This window comes from Melitaea cinxia, chromosome 1, assembly GCF_905220565.1.
Source record: "Melitaea cinxia chromosome 1, ilMelCinx1.1, whole genome shotgun sequence".
Classification (NCBI taxonomy): Eukaryota; Metazoa; Arthropoda; class Insecta; order Lepidoptera; family Nymphalidae; genus Melitaea; species Melitaea cinxia.
In genome coordinates, this window is record NC_059394.1 from 9,773,546 (window position 1) to 9,795,904 (window position 22,359).

Here is a 22,359-nt window from a genome sequence, read left to right on the forward strand (position 1 = left end):
TGATGTTGTTTATTTATAAGTATTTAATGCTTTACCTTACCAAATGCGCAGCTGAAATCTGTATATATATATAGCGTCTACTTGGTCCCACCTATCCAACGCCAGTGCCAAGTCAGAAGTGAAAACCGTTAAATGGTTTGTTTTGATAAACCATGTCTAAGCCCGTGTTGCGAGTATGTGATGATGTTGCTGAAATGTGAGTGATGGATACACAAGGCTCTCAAACAGCATGGAAAAACATGAGAGGATAGTTTATTAGCGTCCGCTTGGTTACCTTTTTTTGTAAACTGGTTCTATTCGAGCTATTTTTCATTCCTCGGGAAAGATTCCATATTTCAATGAATATTTAAAGATGATACAGACAAGGGAAACGTAAGAGTATTTCCGCACTTTTTAACAAATACAGAAGGAATTCCGTCTGGATCTGGTCCCATTTTTGAGATCTAATGATTTAATTTTGATTGATTTTGAATTAATAGCACCTGGATATCATATTAATCGTTGTGATCAAGCGGATGGACGTAAGAAAGGAGGCGCGTGTTTAGTGGTCACACCGCGGTTTAAATATGAGTGGCGATCCCTTTTTTTTATATTACTAGGTCGGCAAACAAGCGTACGGCTCACCTGATGGTAAGCGATTACCGTAGCTTATAGACGCCTGCAACACCAGAAGCATCGCAAGCGTGTTGCGGACCCAATCCCCAATCGTCACCTTACTCACCAACAGGAACACAATACTGTTTGAAAACAGTATTATTTAGCTGTGATCTTCTGTAAGGTCGAGGTACTTCCCCATTCGGGCTGCTCCATATTTTGAGCAGGGAATTCCTGCTGTGCCCTACCTCAGTTGAAGTAATAATGGACAATCAGGTGTTCGAATTAATGAGTGCAACTGTTTTACTTATATAAAAGATGTTTGTTTCTATTTTGCATTATTTACATTCCGCCTAACAGACAGAATGACTACATGATAATGTTTAAGATAATAGAGGAATATTGTAATATTTACAGTGATGTATTAGTCAAGTCATGGGATACTCATCCCAATTACCTGTCCGGTAGTTGTGGTATAGTATACGGGTATGCGACCCCGGCTTCCCTAGCTATTACTGTCCTATGCCTTACCCTCTGGGCGGTAATATCCTACATTTCTTATTCCCCACACTAACTTACCAATCTTCCTTTCACACCACCTATCCTTTCCTTTCCCTATTCCTACCCTCTCCGCCAATCCAACGTCTGCCGCGCGGATGGATGCGTGGCTAGGGGCAAGCCTATTCGTTAGCGTGCCACTGTGCCCTAGGACCGGGCGACCCAGAATTAGGCCAGCCTTACCCTGGCATGCGGGGCTCTGCTGAGGTAGACAAACCTTTCCCATGCTATTCCGTGGAAACGCATGAATAAAATTAAATTAACTAACCAAAATGGCGGCGATGTGGATCGCCACCCATCGTCACGTTTCTCGCGGGGGCGAAAAGTGGCCCACGGAGAGCCGCTTCGATACGTTGAATGTAAGAGGAGGAATGGATGGTAAGGTAGATGAAGTATGTCAGATGATGGATGAACGATGCATAGATATTCTATGCATGAACGAAACCAGGAGGAAGGGATGTGACACCAACAACCGGTCGAGAGTCCCCCAAACCAGCTGAGGCCGTCAGGGAGTTGGTGTGATTATTTCCTCTCGAATGGTTGAATGTGTGATGGAACATTAATGTGTAAGCATGGTCACGGGAGGACTCATCCCGAGGAGGTCCTCCCGTGACCATGGTTGCTGTAAAGTATCCGAAACGTCGGGAATCAAAAGTTAACAATAAACCGCGATAAAATCCGAAAAAAGTGATTTATTAAATGAGTAAAATTCGCGTAAACATTAGAAAACAATTAATGTGTAAGCCCAAGACACCTCTGGATGAGGCTAAAAGTCGGACCTGCTCGCTTATTATCCTTGGGGTCTATGTATCGACAGAGCTGCGCGGAGGTGGGTCATCAAAAGCCCAACAAGAGAGAGGGGAATTTTGGGATAGCATGAGAGATGTCTTGAATAAGTGCGGAGAAAATAAACGGATCGTGATATTAGGGAACTTTAATGGGTGGGTTGGAGTAAAGCGTGATGGGTATGAAAGAGTTCTGGGTGCGTTTGGGGACGATAGAGTGAAGCCTGCTTGAAGTATGCTTGTAATGGAATCTTTGCGTGGCCAACACAATGTTTGACCACAAAAAGGTCCATTTGTATACAAGAGATGAGGGTGAGTCTAGAAGTATGATTGATTTTATAATAGTGGATGAAAGACTGACAGAGAAAGTGCTAGACACTCGGGCATACCGCGGTGCAGGCCTCAACACAAACCACTTCCTGGTCGTAGCCCGAATGCGTGGCCTCTTTAAACGGTGGTGACACCGAAGGGCCGAGCCTACGAGTGTTTTTGACAGAGTGAAAATGGAAAACCTATAAGAAAAGAAAAAGAAAGACGAGTATGTAGAGAAACTGAAAGAAAGTTTTAAAGGCATAGAAGAGATACGTGTGATTGAAGATTTGTGGGATACATTTAAGAAAGGGGTCGTGAATGTTGCTATTGAGGTATGCGGGGTAGCTAAAAGAAGGAAAGGAAGAAAGAACTATAGTGTGTGGATGGATAAAGATGTACAAAAGGCTCTGCAAGAAAAGAAGAAAGCGTGGTTGGATTGGTTAGCTACAAAAACTAACCAAAAAGTTTGAATGGTAACGGATGACGAGATGAAGGAAGCAAGAGCGTAGTATAAAAGATTGAAATTAGCGACGAAAGAACTTGTGACTAGAAAGAAGAACGAAAGGATAATTTTGATTGAAGGCTCACAGAAGATTTCCAGTCAAACATCAAGTTTTTCTGAAAATCCATCAAAACTGCCAGAGGAAAAACCTCTCGATGAACCTCAAGATGGGAGCATTATAAAAGGAGAAGAATGTGTGTTAAAGAGTTGGAAAGAGCATTTTGAAAGTTTGTTCGAAAGAGAGGAAGTGCAGGTACAACATACGGCACCTTCCGTGGAAGCGAGTATAAATGTTGATGAAAGTGAGATAAGCATGGATGAAATAGTGAAAGCGTTGAAAACTATGAGATTAGGTAAGACTGCAGAGTGTGACAGGATAACGGTCGAAATGCGGAAGGCTGGACATGGCATAGTGGCTAGCCAGCTGTACCGCCTTTTCAATTCGTGCTGGCGAAATGGGCAAGTACCGGGAGACTGGTGCAAAGACATAATCGTCCCATTGTACAAGGGAAAAGGGTCATGGCAGGACTGCATAAATTACCGCGGTATAAGCCTTCTCAGCGTCGTCAGTAAATTGTATGCAAATGTTGATTGAGAGGGTTGTGAATGAAACAGAGAAAAAAATATGGGATGCACAAGCGGGATTTAGAAAGGGAATGGGATGTGCGGATCGGGTCTTTTCTTAGCGGCACATAGTCGAAAAGTGTTTGGCTAAAAACAAAAAAGTCTATTGCGCGTTCGTGGATTTAGAAAAGGCCTATGATAGAGTGATGAGGAATGAATTGTGGTCGGCATTGTCCGTGAATGGTGTGAGCGATGTCCTCATACGAGCATTGCAACCTCTTTATAGGGATTCTAGTGCTTGTGTGAGGATTAATGGGGCATACACTGAATGGTTTAATATCAAAAAAGGTGTTAGACAGGGATGTGTAGCGTCACCGTGGCTGTTTAATCAGTTCATGGACAATTGTTTTACAGATTTAAAAGATAATGAAAGTGAGTTGAGAATGAATGAGTTACTCGTAAAATGTCTTCTCTATGCTGATGACCAAGTATATACCACCAAGACTTCCAGACTTCCAGTCCAAGGATAGTACTTGCGTTTCGGCCGAGGAGTTGCAGGAGATGGTAACTGCTATGAGTGGAGCTTTTGTAAGAAAGGGAATGAAGATGAATGTAAAGAAGACGAAAGTGATTGTGTTTAAAAGAAATAAGGAAGTGACAGACTGCAATATCTTGATTGGAGATGAACGAATTGAACAGGTAAATGAATTTGTGTATCTGGGTTCAAAGTTTACAAGAGATGAAAAGTGTGAGAATGCAGGAAATAGGGTGAATGGGGTTTTGCACTCTTTTATGAGCAGTCGGAGGGTGTCTAACAAGGCTCGTTTGGCTGTGCATGAAAAGGTGTTGGTTCCGACACTTATGTACGGAAGTGAAAGTTGGGTATGGCAGAAGAAACATGAAAGTAGAATAAATGCAGTTGAGATGAGAGCGTTAGGAAGTATGATGGAGTTAAACTGGGTGACAGGATAAGAAATAGTGAGATAAGGAAACGTTGTGGTCTGAAAGAAGATGTAGTGACAAAAATTGAGAAAGGTATGCTCAGATGGTTTGGCCATGTTGAGAGAATGAGTGAAGAACGATTGACGAAAAAAGTGTATAAGGCGAGTGTGAATGGAAGAGTTGGAAGGGGTAGACCTAGACAGATGTTCCGACCAAGGCCCTTGGGGCCCAGGCCTCAGACTTAGGTCTAGGGCCTGGGCTCAAAGGGGAGGAGTTGCTGGACTTCTACCTAAGCGCGTCCCCCATTTGACGGATAGGGGAATGCCGCCTGTGGTTTAACGACTGCGGGTGGTAGGCGTCTTCGGACCCCCGCGAACCAAAACCATACAATGCGCTCCGGGTACCGCTCTGGCCATCAGAGTGGACCTGTGAGCGCAGGTGTGTTGGCACGGAGGCGCAGAGGTGTGTGTGGCGCTGAGACGGCGCAGTGACGCGCAGGTCAGTTCTTCCTTCCCCCACGCGGAGGACGGGGTGGGTGGGTTCGCTTGCCCTAATCGCTCGCTTAACCCTAAGGCATTCGAAAGCGCGCTTTCGCGCCGAGGCCGCGGTCAGCCTGTGTATGGGGGCCGTGGCCACCCTGGCCTTTGTCGACTCCGGTTGGCACTGTCCGCCCCGGGCTAGGCCTGGTGCGCCCGGGCTAGGCCTGGGTATTAAATATTGGTCTAAACGAGAGTAAATAATTCATTCTAAAACTTTCAAAATTATTGGCAGCACCGAAGTTGGGCGATTGTTGGTGTTGGGAAGTGGGTAATTAATGGGATCAGTTCTTGGGCCAGACTTATAGACAGGACTCACTTTTGCAATTTTCAACGCGTCGGAAAATTTACCTTCAATAAATAGCCGGTTAAAACATTTTGAGAAGTGACCAACCATGGAATATCCTATGCATTTAATATCTTTAGTAGTGATACCATCTATGCCCGCACTAGTTTTACAATCAAGTCTGTCAATAATTTTAATTACCTCATCCTGGGTACAGGGCCTAAATTTATCTAGCTTATTTTCAGGATTACTAGTGTTCGAGTCTCTATATAGGTACATTATTTTGATGGAATTGAAAAGGAATATTCTTAGCTAACTCTAAACCTACAGTAGAAAAAAAGGTGGAATTTTTTTTATTAAAACATTAACAAACCTGATCTGGTTCAGTAATAAGCCCGGTTGGATGCTTTCGTTTTAGAGGGACACAGCTAGACTTTACAACATTGTTTGTTAGGTTATTTACTGATGACCATATTTTCTTCGGATTGTTCTTCGCTGCCATGAATTGTTTCAGGTAGAATTCATTTTTTGTTTGTTTAATTTTCCATCTCACCTTGCTCCTACTAGTTCTGAACACACTCTGCAGACTGTCATTATTCGGATCTAGTTTTAATTCATGCCATAGTCTATTTCTATAAGCTAAATCCTTGATTAGTTTCTTTATTAATCAATCTTTTTGTGGTGGATTTGCCACTTCTATTTTAGTTATTTTACAATTTTGTATGATTAGGTATTGTTTGTTGAAAGAAAAGGCCTTTATTAATGTAGTTTTTCAATTTTGAGTAGTTCGTAGCCTGATACTGTGTTCTTTTTGGTGGAAGGGATTTGTGCTTGTTTAGCTGAACATAAAGTTGCATATGGTCGGAGAGAGCGAAGTCATCGGTAGCTATGTGAAAGTCGGCATCTCTTAAATTAGTTAGGACATGATCTATCAGTGTTTTGGTCTTTGGGGTTTCTCTGGTACAGTATTTCTGCTTTGCGCAATTGAGTTTTGTATCCAGATTCATAAACCAGATTAGTATAGGCTCTAGTTCTTCTGTCCTTACTAAGCAGGTCTACGTTGAAGTCACCAAAGACCATACTTCTCTTATGAGTTTCCAGTTATTGATTGAGCGTATGGAGAAAAGTGGGATAATCTGTATCTCCAGGATTATATACCAGACCCACATCCAAGCAGTATCTATCTAGGTGCACCGAAGTAGTTATTTCCACCTGAATACTCTGAAAGAATTAGATCATGGCTCGGGTCATCATGTACGTACATTCAGACGCCTCCCCCTTATTTATTTTATTAGTCCGGATATTGTAGTAGTGACTATAATTCTGTAGCTGAAAGCATTAGACTTGTTGATCTGTCCTAATTCATGTTTCTGTTAATAAAATGACGATGAAATTTTCTGTTTTGTTGCTTAAATATTTTTAGCACGTTAAACATCCATAAAATAACGATTCTTAGAATTATAATAAGTAAAAAACGAGTGCAAAATGTTACATGTCTGGTATAATGAAATACCTCTTTGTTGTATTTACCCTGTACACAATTATCAACATAATGAAGTGACGGCTAAATATATATTATTGTTACTTTTGATGCTGTATATAAAACACTTAAATTGATAATGCACAAGGTCACGAAAATTATCTACGTTAAATTATGATATTCGAGTACCTGCCAATAAAATTTTATATGTAATTATTTTTGAACTAAAACTTCTTTTACACACGTTTATTTGGGGAGTAAGCTGGTGAAAGCGTGATGAGAGCGTTACGAAAAGTGTGATCGGGCGAGGCGAACGGAGCAAGAGAGGTGTGAGCACACATTTGCTTTCTCCCTTTTTCTCAAAGCCAGCTAAGTTTCTTATAATTATCTAAGACATAGTTCAGGCCTATTATGCAAAAGTTTTACTTCAGTTAACCTGAGTAAACCTGAGTAAATCAGCTGCCCGTCTTCGGCCTGTGTATTTCAAAGCCAGCAGTTGGATGGCTATTCCGAGTCCGGTCCAGCCCAAGATGACAGCAATGAAAAACATGTTAGTAGGTAGGTACTTCATATAGCAATAATAGGTTGAGATAAAACGTCACAACATAGTGTATTATACATTTATTTATCTCACTAAAATATAAGAGAAACAATGTTTTTATTAGTTAATTTTAAGCTTTGCATACATGACATAGATACTTAATCTTAACAAATACTAGATCTAGTTCAAATACTCGTTCCAACTAACGCCAGTTCTGTTTGCACGTAGATTAGTGCCTCCACCGTGTCGCAGCACGTGCTCCGTCCACCACACATTTATTTTGAGACTATATAATTTATAATAAATGCCGAGATTTATTTTAATAAAAGTAAATTAATGTTAATGTTAATTGTACTTAGACAAGCTAAACTACACACTTTACTAAAAGGTAACAGGAATAATTACAATATTTTATCAATTAACTTTAATTTTTTGATAAACAGGAAGCGTTCAATTCTATTTAAAATAATCTGAAGAATAAATGTTATAACTGCTAAAACAACAGTGATTACAGCAAATAGCAACAATGCTAAATCTAGTTCATAATAGTCGGTCCAACTAACGCCAGCTCCGTTGGCACGTAGATGAGTTCCTCCACCGTGTCGCAGCACATACTCCGTCCACCACACGGCGCGCTCCAGCGGGGACAGCGGTTGATCATTTACAATATCGCGAAGTTTGGCAATATTTTGACGATATCTGTAAAGTACGTTTGGATCATATAAAATTTTTGCCGTGATCTGAGCTTTTGTGCTCCCGTATTATGCGTGTTTCCGGACTCAGAACACAGTATTAAATTCCAGTGTAAGCCATCGAGTGTCATAGCGTTTATAGAAGAAAAAAAACCTTGATAAATTATATAAAAGTAAGATACAAATGAGGCAACGTATATATATCAAACAGAGCGAAGTGTCTCTAGAAATGTATCTCCAAATGCAAACGTCCTATAACATAAACATCACAATGTAATTATTGTTCGTATCATCATGAGATTCTTTTTGTCAAGAAGCCACCAAAATGAGTTATTTATAGGTAGTTAGTTAAACCAAGTGTTTCTGGTTTCAGTAATATAATAATAAATAAATAATAAATATTTACACAATACACACACGGTCGTCTGTTCCTAAAGTAAGCAACTTAATGCTTGTGTTATAGGTAACAGCTGACTGGTATCCCTTTACACCCGACTTGATATGATAGTGAGACTTGATTTTCAAAAATTCTGGCGCGTACGCAAATTGATTTTTCGAGACGCAACCGGCCTCGATAGATCGTGAGACTATCCTTTTCTTAGAAAAAACTCGCGCGGGCCACTTGTGATCATATTTGAACCTGTTAGTCGCCTGTAACCACAGTGAAGGTTGGATGCCTTTTTGGGCCCGCGAACTCACCCAGGTAAGTAATTTATTTTCTATCAAATTATTCCAATTTTTATAGTTTTGTTTGTGTGATTTACTTAAATAAGTGTTTTTTTATACCAATATGTATCTAATTTGAACCTAGCACGCTTACTTAGGCATATATTGTGACTCAAAATCAAAGACGCACGATCGTGTAGGTTAGGTGTTATGTACTAAATGAAAATTCATAATTTTTTTGTACCTTAACAGGATTTTCCTGTATTTATGATCGTTTGACAAGGGTTTTAACTTAATTTTTAGGAATACCCTAAGGGATGACCAAGTAGCGCAAATATTAGCAGATGGAAATGACTCGGAAATTGAGGAATTTGCCGATGATGAGGAAGATATTATAGCGAGAGTCTAAGACCATCTAGAAGAGAGTGGATCTGGTTCTGGCAATGCGTCCTCTTAAGTGGATGAGACATCACCACTTATACCAATAATATCCAGAAGCAGGGGATCCTGTAGAGGCAAATCAGGTAGAAAAATATATGGAGGACTGGCTAGTGCAAGAGATAGAGGGCAAGTTACGGGAAGAAAACAGGCTAGAGGAAGAGGTCAGGCTAGAGGAAGAGGTCAGGCTAGAGGAAGAGGTCAGGCTAGAGGAAGAGGACAGGCTAAAGGAAGAAGAGAGACAGGTGAGAGAGTTTGGGCAGAAACTGTCTATACAGATAAAGCTCATGATTACACTCCATTTATGATAAATCAAGTTCGCTCTCCGATTGATTCTTTCCATGATTACTTTGACGATTCACTCCTGGAAGAAGTTGCTAGGTGCACGAATCTATACCATTTGCGCAAATCCTGCTTTGAATTCAAAACTACTAAACTGGAAATAGTGAAATTCTTTTTTCTTCAACTAATCATGGGCTGTATCCAAAACTATCTATGTACTGGAAAATGGAATGAAACTGGCATTGGTCAGCGGCACCATGACCAGAGACAGGTTTCTAACTCTACGTAATGCACTTCACGTTGTCGACAGTGACACGCCAATAAAAGCTTAAAACGGCAATGCTCTGTGGAAGGTGCAACCCATCCTAAAAAAGGTTAAAGAAACGTGTAACCGATTGGAGAGCCCCCAGCTACTACTCAATAGACGAGCAAATGATACATTTTACTGATCGATGCAAACTTCGCCAAGTAGTAAAAAACAAACCAAGGCCAGTATTGTTGAAAAACTGTGTTTTAACAACCAGTTTTTGTAACTTTTATATCAAAAAAGATTAATAACCTAAGTAAGGAAGAAAAATTTTAGTTTTCTGTAAGATTGTTGATTCTTTTGTCAAAAACATTATACCAAATGTATAAAAATTACTCATTATTAATATCGTAAATAAATGATTATAAGGACTGTTCAATTAATTTAATTTTCATTTAAATAATATTAAAATATATCCACAAACTAGACAAAACTCACATCTCGAGCTATCTCCTAAGCCCCACGCTCGTGAGGGTAAGTTTTCAGGAAACCAGAGACTTCAGGATTTTTTTTAATATTTTTTACATAATACTTAGACGCCCATGAAATAGTCATGTGAATTTCAAAAAAAGCTGAGTAAATTATTTTCTTCGGTTGTAAAGGGGTATATAGCTACATATTTTTTTTTTCGATAAACATACTTATAAATAATACATATATAAATAAATATTTATATAACACCCAGACTCGGGGTGGGAATCGAACCCACAACCCTCGGAGCAGAAAGCAGGGTCACTACAAACTGCGCCAACGGGCTAGTCAAATATATTGGTAAGTAATCTATTCCCTAATTGAATATTTACCTTTCGTCACTAATCACAGTTCTAATAGCGTCCATTAGTTGTTTTTCTGACATAGTTTCTATTAAGAGTCCTTTTCCAATAGTAAAACGATTATATTGTTCTACATTAAACCATTGGTCACCAAACATCGGGAGACCGACGAGAGGAACTCCTGCCTCAATCGCTTCATCCGTAGACTGCAAATCCCCTTGTGTTATAAATAGCTTGATTTTTGGGTGTCCTGAATAAGAAAGTTTTTTAGAATATATGGCAACTACTATCACTATTACTAATGCTTTATATTTATAATATATGAAAACCGATCTTGTATGGTGATGCGAAATTGTCACCTTAACGCCAGCAATCATCGGTTTGCATCCAGTTTAGGATAGATTTTTGTACTTGTTAAAATATTTATTAAAGCTGTCGCCTCCAATGGTTGCCAAAGATACAATAAGCTAACACTCGTTAATTGACGTACTACTTTTTTTTTTAAATATCATATCAAAAATCGACCGTTCCTGCGGGGATCGAACTTGCCATCTTTGCTTGCTTTGTTAAGAACCGTATAAAATCATCATATCAAAATTTTCGATCTAGCGGGTACATCGTTCCATAATTTAATTGGCTAAAACAATGACACGGTCTAAGATGCAGGTTTGATCCCCACTGGAACAGTCGATTTTTATATGATATTAAAAAATTGTTTAGAATTCCGTAATGTGTGACTAACACAAAAATAAATAGTACACATATAGATGTATATACGGTACATTTACCAAAATAACATTTTTTACAATTTTTGTCTGTCTGTTTGTTCCGGCTAATCTCTGAAATAGCTGGACCGATTTTGACGAGACTTTCACTCGCAAATAGCTGGTGTAATAAGGAGTAACTTAGGCTACTCTTATTTTAGAAATTTATTTTATAACTCTGCGGACTGAACAATAACTTTTTTTTAGATTCCACGCGGACGAAGTTGCGTACACAGCTGGTGGTTATATAAAATTGATAACAGAAAAAAACTTACGTAATAAATCAGACTGTGGTAACCATTTTGAAATCTTTACATTATGTGGTCGTCCAGGAAGCTCATCGCCATCCCACTTCCACAAAACGTCATATGGAAGTTTGGAAATAACGTCAGTTAATATTTTTAACGTCTCCGGTGGAAACAAGACAGGCTGAACATTGGTATCAAAACTTATGTATATAACACCATACTTAGATGAATCAAGATAGGACTTTAATTCCTGAAAATGAACAAGTTTATTATTTTGATTTCTTTAATGAAATGCTAATTTATTAACATTAAAGATAAAGCATAATATTACCTGTGGTAGTTCCTTTTGAGGTTTCTGATGCAAGCCTCCTAAATACACCACACTCGGAGGAACGGGACGGTTGGAATCCCAAATAGGATGCACATTTAAAAAGGTCATATGAATTTTACTCCTCAAAACATTCATATTTGGTACATCTTGACCTAAAACTTTTTTGAACCATTCGCTTTCCGTATCAGCATGCTTATCATAAATGATATTTGATGAATAAAAATTATACAATTTTGTAATTTTATCCCAAAAAGTTAGATTATAAACTCTTCTAGTGATCGTATCTGGGTAGAATATAGGGTGTGAAGCTGCTCCTATATTTAGATATGTAGATAAGAAGCCACAGGAGCTGAATTCAATAACTGGGGCATCATATATAAACGAATATATTAGTGTTGGTCGTATGAATGATTCAACAAACAATAAGTCTATATTTTTATTATTGCGAATGTATTCTTGAACTTCATCAGATTGTAATTGCATATCTACTAGTTTTAAATTCATATCACAAATTGTATTAATATCGAATTCTTCATTTTCAGTTCCATTTTTTTTGAGGACTTTCGGTATATACCCATATGATATATTGTGCACATTTATTTCAGTTAGATTAGAAGGTGCTTGGTCTTTAGGGAATGCTGGATCTGTTGTTATCACTGTAATTTCATGTCCACGTCTAGCTAGCTCTATCATTAGAGGCCGAAACACATTTTGCTGACATATTGAAGGTCCTGGAAACACTGCTAAAATCTTTGCACACTCACTTCCAACAAACACAAAAATTGAACACAATATTAGTCTTAGCATTTTGCTCATCTTTATAACAATGGAAAGATACTCGTAAATATATAGAGTTCAATTAATCTGATAACTTAATAATATCTTCCTTAATTTTATATTTAATTTTGTTGCGATTTACCATATCAGTTCTATTCCTCTGTGCGTCTACAACTATTTTTATAACAGATACAGGGATGCAGACGGTGCCTAAGTTGAACAACCTTGGGTGCGCAGTAACAAATTTTCGGGTCTCAATCGAAGTGCGGGACGCGGAAGCGGCACGTAACCTTAGCAACGCATGAGCTCAATCGTTACTCAGTCGCTTTCTTCCCTCTCCACCCGCACACACACTTGTTGTGCCCTAGAGTACAATCGATGATGATGACGATAATAATGATCCTGATATGATATGAAAATATTATAACCAAATCTCAGAAAAAAATCAGCAGAAGCCACAAAAAAATCTGTGTCGACAGTAAAAAGATTCACAATTTACACAAAACTGTAAACTTCGCACAAAATTACGCTCCGACATAAAATTTTAAGATTCCGAAAAAATTCTTAATAGAAAAGTAGTAATAAAAACATCAGCCATCAGATTACTTAAATTAAATTACCTACAAAAACTAGTTAGTACCGACAACAAAACAGACCAAATTATATATGAGTCAAATGTTCGCTTTTCCCACACGGCACTGAAAGCTTTTGGATTTTGGTCTAATATGGGTTCAAAAAACTCATCTCATAGTAACACCGTGTTTATTGTGCATACCGGATCAGAAGCTGGTCGAATCAGTTGTTGTTGTAGACAATGCTTCATACCACAACAAAGAATTTAACTTAGCATCTTACTCTAACAAAAAAACTAGATGTGCAATCCCTGCTAAGGAAAAGGAATACTAAGGCTAGCTAGGAAAAAGAGTTATTTTACGCTACGATAAAATTGTGACACAAAAAAAAACGCGAATCCGAAAGCCGTACACCCACAGAAAGGAACATAAACAAACGTCTTATTACCTTTATATTACCTGAAGAAAAATATAAGAAACGGGATCAGAAAGCTGCTGGGAACGAAAGGACAAAACAAATAACTAAAAGAAACAAGTCACAATATATAACTAGCTTCTTACGCCGAGCAAGCAACAAAAGGTGAAATTTGGAACATTAAAAATTTGTTAGAGCCATTTTTTTAAATTCTTTTATTGATTTTAGGGACTTTTATAAAAATTTTATAAGATTATCAGTCTCGTGATCAAGACATTCGAAATCAATGTCGAAATATCGAGCTCCGCAAAGCGAAAATAATAAACATGGTAAATATCACGTTTTCGAATAATTTTAGGGACTTTTGTCCTACAAGGACACGCCAGTCCCATGAGCCATTGATATTTTAGCCAATTCGTATAATCGTTCAGGTGTCGAAATGGGTGTGTTTATCTTCGATTGTAAACTAACTCGTGCTGCTTTTTAAATTGCCACAGAGACAATCACATGGCTCCTTGCCATGTTATGTGGCGTGAAAACTAAATTCTGCATCTTTACCAAAGTTCAGTTTCAAATGGAAAAGGTTGATGAAATTAAATCTTTTTTATAATGTATTGGTAAAATGAAATTTATTAATAAAATTGAAATGAAATTTATTTATTTATTTATTTATTTTATAGGCAATCCGACAGCGTTGTTACAATAGTATGTTATTTATAAAAAAAAAAAATAGTATGTTACAATATAATTTACAAATATGGCCAAAATAGGATCACACTGATATATAAAAATATTATTCATTATAAAATACATAACTAGACACTATATTTAAAAAATAACAGAAAGTAATGAAAAGTAAACGGCTATGTTCCGTCTCCTCCACTGCAGTTAGAGGTGAGTGTAAGATATGAAAAGGTGAATGCGTGTTCGTGAAGGTGTGTGCATGTAAGACGAAGGTCTATTAGTGTGGGTTTGTGTATAAATCTGTAGGTGCTGGTTTTGAATATTTTTGATAATACTACGAAAAATGCATCATTTTGATTTCTTTTTTAAGTGCCGTCTTCGTTCTTAGGTAAAACAGGTCTAAGTTTGGATACTGCGTGTTATACGTATTGACAATACGGCAGAGGACCGAGTTACGTGCGTAATTAGTTCTTACTCGAGGTGTATGGAACAATGGTTTAATATGTCTAGAGCGTCTTGATGGTATTCGGAAATCAATCTGGGATAAAAGCTCACTGCAATCTATTTTCCCACTCACGATATCATGCAATAGGATAATATCGTACTGCTTACGACGTTGGGATAGGGATTCTATTTGGTAGTGTTTACACGAGTCAACATAGGTGGGACAGATTCTGTAACTTTTGAAATTTAAAAGTTTTTTGAAATAAATTAAAAGTAAAAAGCTTTAAAAAAAACAAGCTTTTGAGTGAAAAAAAAAGGAAAAGGTTACTCAATTCGACCTATATCTATAATCTATAATCTATCTATAATATATATAAAAGCGAAAGGTCACTCACTCATCACGAAATCTCCGAAACAGTAACACCTACAAAGTTGAAATTTGGCAGGTAGGCTCCTTATAGGACATAGACATCCGCTAAGAACGGATTTAACGAAACTCGACCCCTAAAGGGGTAAAACGGGGGTTGCAAGTTTGTATGAAAGTCCTATGTTTTTGAAGTAAGAGACTTGAAATTTAAAATGTACGCTCTGTAGATGGTGAGAAGGTGTCCAAATAATGTACCTTTAGAAATCAACTCCCTTTTGGGGTTAAAACGTGGGATGGTAGGTTGACTCACTCATAACGAAATCTCCAAAACTATAACAGCTATAAACTTGAAATTTGGTAAGTAGATTCCTTATAGGACGTAGACATCCGTTAGGAAAGGATTTTACGAAACTCAACACACAGAATAGAATAGAACAGAACAGAATAAAATAGAACAGAATAGAGTAGAACAGAATAAGGAAAGAACAGAATGAGAACAGAACAGAATAGAACAGAATACAAAAGAATAGAACAGAACAGAATAGAACAGAATAGAACAGAATAGAACAGAATATAACAGAATAGAACAGAATAGAATAGAACAGAACAGAATAAGGAATGAATAGAATAGAATAGAACAGATTAGAACAGAATAGATCAGAATAGAATGGAATAGAATAAGAGCAGGATAGAACAGATTAGAATAGAAAAGAATAGAATAGAATAGAATAGAATAGAACAGATTAGAACAGAATAGAACAGAATAAGAACAGAACAGAACAGAGCAGAACAGAACAGAACAGAATAGAATGGGATAGAATAGAATAAGAACAGAATAGAATAGAACAGAATAAGGAAAGAACAGAATAGAACAGAATAGAAAAGAATAGAATAAGAAACGAATAGAATAGAACAATAGAACAAAACAGAACAGAATAGAAAAGAATAAGAACAGAATAGAACAGAACAGAATAGAATAGAATAGAACAGAAAAGAATAGAACAGAATAAGGAAAGAACAGAATAGAACAGAAAAGAATAGAACAGAACAGAATAAGAAATGAATATAACAGAATAGAACAGAACAGAATAGAACAGAATAAGAACAGAATAGAACAGAATAGAAAAGAAAAGATCAGAATAGAATAGAACAGAATTTATTATTACATATTATATACAGATAACATATATATACATCTATATATATATATATATATATATATATATATATATATATATATATATATATATATATATATATATATATATATATATATATATATATATAAGCGAAAGGACCCTCATCACGAAATCTCCGAAACTATAACAGCTACAAACTTGGTAAGGAGATGTCCAAATAATGCATCGTAATATATATATATATATATATATAAGAGAAAGGTCACTGACCGCTGACTCACTCATCACCTCACGAGAACTCAAAAACAGCTGGATGGTCGATCCATCAAGGATGGACAAAGATGAAATTTGGCAAGGAGGTAGATTATTGTTAGTAGACGTCCGCTAAGAGCGGATTTTGCGATATTGTGATTGTTGTGTTTTTGCGAGTTTGTATGAAACATATGCAGCAGCTATATGTTCGCCTGATAGGTTAGTTTTACTGCAGCCGGAAAATAAAACTAAAAATGTGGTGTATAGAGAGGTTTTATAAAAACAACTTTTAAATTATACTAAATTGTGCCTTTTAAAAAGTTACTCAGTCTGATAAGCATTTCAAGTGACTGAAATAAAAAAGTAATTTGCGTTAAACGTCTTAATAGAAACGTATATCTTTATAACCACGCGGACGTAGTCGCGGGCAACAGTTAGTGTATAATAAAACAAAGTCCCCAAAAGTGTATGTAATCGATTCCTTCAAAATCTACTGAATGGATTTTCATGTGGTTTCACCAATAGAGAGAGGGCTTCAAGAGGAAGGTTTACGGAGCGGCTAAGCCGATTTTGATGAGAGTTTCACTGAAAGTTTGCCGGGAAATTTTTGTGACACACTGATTTCAACGCGGGCGAAGCCGCGGGCACAGCTAGTATATATATATATATATATATATATATATATATATATATATATATTTACGTTTGTTCGGGGCCGATATGAACCGATTTTGATAATTCTTTTTTTGCTGGATAGGAGATATCCCAGGTGTGGTACCATGATAGAGAAACTAGGATCTGATGATGGGATCTCAGAGAAATCGATAGAAACCTTTGAAAATCCGCATAACTTTTTACTGGGTGTACCGATTTTGATGATTTTTAATTTAATCGAAAGCCGATGTTTACTATGTGGTCACATTTAAATTTTATCGAGATCTGATTACAACTTTTGCAGTAATCTTTGATAATGCGTATTTACTAGACTATTTTTTCGTCTATGTTGTATTACTTGTCGATGTAATTGAAGTCGGTTTTTTTCGTCTGCCAGCAAACACAATTATTACTCTAAAACTTTTACTGTCTTCTTACAAAGTCATTACATCTTGTCGCGAGATTTAATTAGGTAGGTACTCGTATTTCCTTACTTAGAAAATTTTAATAGTTAAAATCAATCACATCAAGTTATTTCATTTACTTGTTTATCTGGACAAGTAAATCAAAAAAAAGTACCTATAATATTTCAAATTTCTAAAAATATCATTACAAAGCTCATTTCATCAAGTAAACACTTTTCTATCTTATTTCTTTTTTAATAACTTTTAAATACCTAATTATCGGCACTTAGAGTAGTTCCTGTTGGTTACTTGAGACTTTAATGACTAATAACTCGTTATTTAAACAATATGATGATGATGATAATGATGTATTCCGACCAATTTCGGCCATGGCGACCACTTCGACCCCTTACAGGGCTTGGCGGTAATGCGCCCCGAGATGGCTTATATAGCTGATTTTCCCAGCAAACTCCCTTACACAAAGTGAGCAAGTGAGCTTACCGCTTGCATAATTATAGTGAATGGCGGCGTGTGGACGGTCTTTGAGCTTATCGCGCTTGGCGTCGAGGTCAGCTAAGCGCTGTTCCTCAAATTCGCGAATTCGGTTCTTCACAATCACGCGCCATTCCAGTCGCTGTGCTGCCAAACTCTCCCAGCGAGAGTCTATTTGCTTTGATCTATATTGCATTTTTTCATGTGACGCTTCAGAACATCTTTATATCTGAGGAGTTGTCCGCCATGCTTTCGCTGGCCCTCCTCCAGCTCAGAGCAAGATGCGCTTCGCCACTCTCTCCTCCGCCATCCAAAATATACTATAATAATATTACATATTATGTATTGTAGGAAGCATATATATATATATATGTATGATATATTCGAAAATTACTAAAATCGGGTACATCGACATTTTTGCTCGAATGCCAAATGAAAATGTAAATGAAAAAAAAAAAAAAAGCAATCATGCTAAAACTGATATATGTATATCCTCAAACTATATTTTTATACTTATAATTAATACCTAGAGTAAATAAAGGATAATAAAGAAAACAAGTTATTGTTTATAGAAAAAATCTATTGAGTAGTCACTTATCTAGTTTATAGTAAAACTAACTTAATCCAAAATTAGACTATAAAACAAAAATAGATTATCCTCCTTTCTTCCACTTTTCACCAGGAGTGTATTCAGTCATTGGTTTTCCAGATATACCGCATGTACCAATACCTACTCTACCGGTCAAGTTGTCTGGTGATGCAAATATACTTTTTGTTCTAACTCCAGCTTTCTTAGATGCCTTTGAGTGAAATGACAGCCATTTATTTTTTTCCGTCTCCCTCTCTTCTTCAATTTGTTTAAACCTCTGTTGTTTTTTCTGTTTCTTTTTCTTTAAATATTCTCTATTGTAACCTTTTCCATGCCTGTAAGTAAAACATTTTTTTTATTAGAGTACAAGTAAGATGGGAGAAATAGACAAAAGATTACAAAAAATTAGTGAGATTGTTAAAATGACGTGCTTATGATGAATATGGAGTAATGAAGATAAAACGCTTTTATATATATTATTATAGTTATAATGTTTTACAATAAAACAAACAAATGGTAAAGTAAACTATACATTGCATTCCATTTATTGTTTATATGTATATTATATACTAGCTGTGCCCACAAATTCGTCCACGTGGAATAGTGACGACAGCATTTTTTGGATATATCTTTTGGTTTATTTTGGACTATAAACACCCTCGTTTGGGTATTTACATGTTCAACGCGATTCTTTAAATTGGCATAACTTTTTTATTTATGAACCGATCGACATGAAGCAAACACAAACTGTTAAGTGAAGCACAATATATTATTGAAAACCATATCTAAATCAGATAAGCCATTTCTGAGACCAGACAAAAATTCTGACAATCTTTGTTTTGGGTGCTATCTGCGTTGATAAAAGTCCCAATAATATTTTTTGTCATATATTTAACTTTAGACATTTTTTTCAACACCTGCTGTGTTTCGCAAAGTGGTAAAGCAGTATATTGAGACCAAAGATTGGATATAACTGAAATTTTGTAAACACATTAGATGATAAGATCTGTAATGTTTACAATATTATTATATGTAAATAAATAAATAAATATCTTAAATGTACAGACAGCGACCCGTTACATTTTTGTTATTTGTATTGATTGATAAAATACATAAATATTAGAAATACATGAACAACTTTAACTGAGTTAGGGCGCAGCAGAAATTTCCTGCTAAAAAAAATTGGGGCAGCCCAACTGGGGTAGTACCTCGACGTCACAAAAGACCACAGCTAAACCGTAAATACCGTTTTCAAGCAGTAAAAAAAATTTGTGCAATTCATACACCGCAAAAGTGAAACTTCTGAAAAGTCGTAGGTTAACTAAGGTAAGGTAATGCAGGAAATTACCTGCTTAAAATATGGAGCAGCTGAACTGGGGTTGTACCTCGACTTTACAGAAGATCACGCTGTTTTCAAGTAATATTGCGTTCCTGTTGGTAAGTAAGGTGACCAGAGCTCCTGGGGAGGGTTGGGGATTGTGTTGGCAATGTGCTTGCGATGCTTCTAGTGTTACAGGCGTCTAAACTAAAGCTACGGTAATCGCTTACCATCAGGTGAGCTGTACGCTTGTTTGCTGACCTAGTTATATAAAAAAAAGAACAACAGCAGGTAGTGAGTACACAAACATCAATTACAGATCAAGTACAGAAACAACGATTTATAAAGCCATACATTCATGTATTTATGTTCTACAAAAATGATCAATATTAATATAAGGGATTGGGCATAAGTGTCTCACGATAACTAAGCATTTTTAAGATAGTCATCTTTTGCTAGAGCAATACAAAAACAGTAAAATCCAGTTCATATTGCAATAAATAAAAACAGATTTTTATCTGTCAACCTGTCTTCCATTTAAGTTTGTTGTAATACTCACAGAATAAACAGTATATGTGTGATCATATTTGAGAAAAACTTAAAAATGTATAATAATTAAAATTATAGATATACAGAATAGTCAGTATTATCCAACAATATTTATAGTGAATGAGTAGTCACTAAAAAGCATCAGCTCCTTTTTGTTTTACTTTGCCTAAAATTGTGTATTTCCAATAAAATCATAATCTTCATTAAACAACAGCAGACAAGGAATTTCAAATAATTTGGTATAATTTATTAATCACTATACTTATTGTTAATAATACAATGACAACATTACAAAGATATAAAGCTCATTATAAAATCAAAAGTAAAAAATTCTATATTCACATTCTTTTATAGAAAATTTCAAATTACCACTTACATAGTGGATATTTTTTTTTATGAATCATAGTTAACATATAGATACAACTAATTTGGAATACATTTTGTAATAAGAAGAAGTGGCAACAAACTACGCACTTACTTTAACTCTTTTTTTTCATACATATTTCCTGCATATAACACAGCACCAATAAAACTACATCATTGCCATAATTTAATTAGCATAGTGCATAGTGTCATTTTACAGTCAGAAATTTATGGTTCCATTTTTGTACCTTTTTTACTTAAATTACCCCAAAGGAAGGCTCAAAGTCTGGCTGACTGACTGACTGACCCCAAAGGAAGGCTCAATATTCAAGATTATGCCACAAATAACCCATTAAGAGAGATATATACACGAGACAATTGCAGTGTCTGAATTTATATTAATGTGTGTTTGTCAAATCTTCATTTCATTCGATACATAAAAAGGTACCAGAAAAAATAAATAAAAGGAAAAGCTACGGTATAATTTTAATAGAATATTAGTCACTTACTTGCTTTCATCGCCACTTAATGGACGCTTTGTCCCTGAACCCAGCGATTTAACATCTAAAATTGATACAGATTCTAATGTTGAATACCCATCAAACTTAAGTTTAAGGGTGCTTTCACCAACTTCTTCCACTGTTGCTTCATAAAACCTTTAAACATATTTAAAAACAATAAGTTAGAAAAAACTAAATAAACTTTCTTAAACTAAATGTAACAGTGAGTACTTCAAAAAAAGTGTGTATTTGATAAAGTTCACAGAAAATACGAAAGTTGTATAAAAAATGATCACATACATGCCATCCGTCTTCCACTTGGCTAAGCATTTCTCGCCTATATGCCACCTTGGTATAGCCTTGTCTGCAACTTCACCGTCGTCACCGACCAGCAGGGAAGCTGTAACATCATCATCATTACTAGAACTATGAATATTATGAACTTTGGATTCACCCTCTTGAGTTTTTATTAGATCGCGTGTCAATTCAATTACTTCTTCCAAATCTCCCTTTAGTTTCAATAATTCCTCATTTTGTGGATCTGTCAGCAACGCTGCTTCCACCTGGAAATAATACAACAATGAGAAAACACATGACAGTAATTATTGCTGCAAAATACGTACAAGCAATGCATTTGATGTTAACCTGCTGCAATTGTAATTTGTAATTTCTTAAATCATCAGCCATATTAACAACTTATTTCAAATTTATCACATTCGCAGATACAGATTTTAGGAACTATTTAAAAATATTAATATCAACAAATTGGTAAATGATATTTCCAAAAATGAATTATGGAAAACGTCAAGCAGTCTATATAAATAAGCAAATTTTATTGTTAAGTGCCACAGATAGAGACACGAAAATAGTATCGATACTTTGTGGTATAGAGTACGTTTCCATTCAACACCGCATAGAGCATCACGGAAGGGGCTTAGCCATGGTCCAAATGGTCCTACGCGTCCAACAAAACTAGTTGCAGCCGCACTGATCACTAGACTAAATCTAGTTGCGCGATTGAATCAACGTCCTTCAAAAACTGCCGAATTGTTTTGTTTTTTGCTGGCGTGGCGTGGCCTTGCCTTGCATGTGGCGTTACCTTTTATATGTAAGTATTTTTTAATCACAATATTACTGTATACTTCTTTTATACCTTTTTTAAACTTAAAAATTACAAATGTTATCGGTCGTGTTGTTTCGGATTTGTTGACTAACACAGGCCGCTCGCCCTCATACATA

At 36.3% G+C, this 22,359-nt stretch overlaps 2 protein-coding genes across 2 annotated transcripts; both read right to left on the minus strand.

The window, feature by feature from the left end:
• Positions 1-2,795: 2,795 nt before the first annotated feature.
• Positions 2,796-12,559, minus strand: LOC123653457 (UDP-glucosyltransferase 2-like). Its single transcript, XM_045589456.1, has 5 exons — positions 11,602-12,559; positions 11,298-11,520; positions 10,289-10,508; positions 7,592-7,799; positions 2,796-2,867 (listed from the first exon to the last, which is right to left on the minus strand). Exons 1-5 carry the CDS (start codon positions 12,415-12,417, stop codon positions 2,796-2,798), a joined length of 1,539 nt encoding a protein of 512 aa, XP_045445412.1. The 5' UTR covers positions 12,418-12,559.
• Positions 12,560-18,363: 5,804 nt separating this feature from the next.
• Positions 18,364-21,982, minus strand: LOC123669413 (survival of motor neuron-related-splicing factor 30). Its single transcript, XM_045603022.1, has 4 exons — positions 21,766-21,982; positions 21,421-21,683; positions 21,130-21,276; positions 18,364-18,725 (listed from the first exon to the last, which is right to left on the minus strand). The coding sequence occupies exons 1-4, from the start codon at positions 21,805-21,807 to the stop codon at positions 18,455-18,457; spliced, it is 723 nt and encodes a 240-aa protein (XP_045458978.1). The 5' UTR covers positions 21,808-21,982; the 3' UTR covers positions 18,364-18,454.
• Between the last annotated feature and the right edge of the window lie 377 nt (positions 21,983-22,359).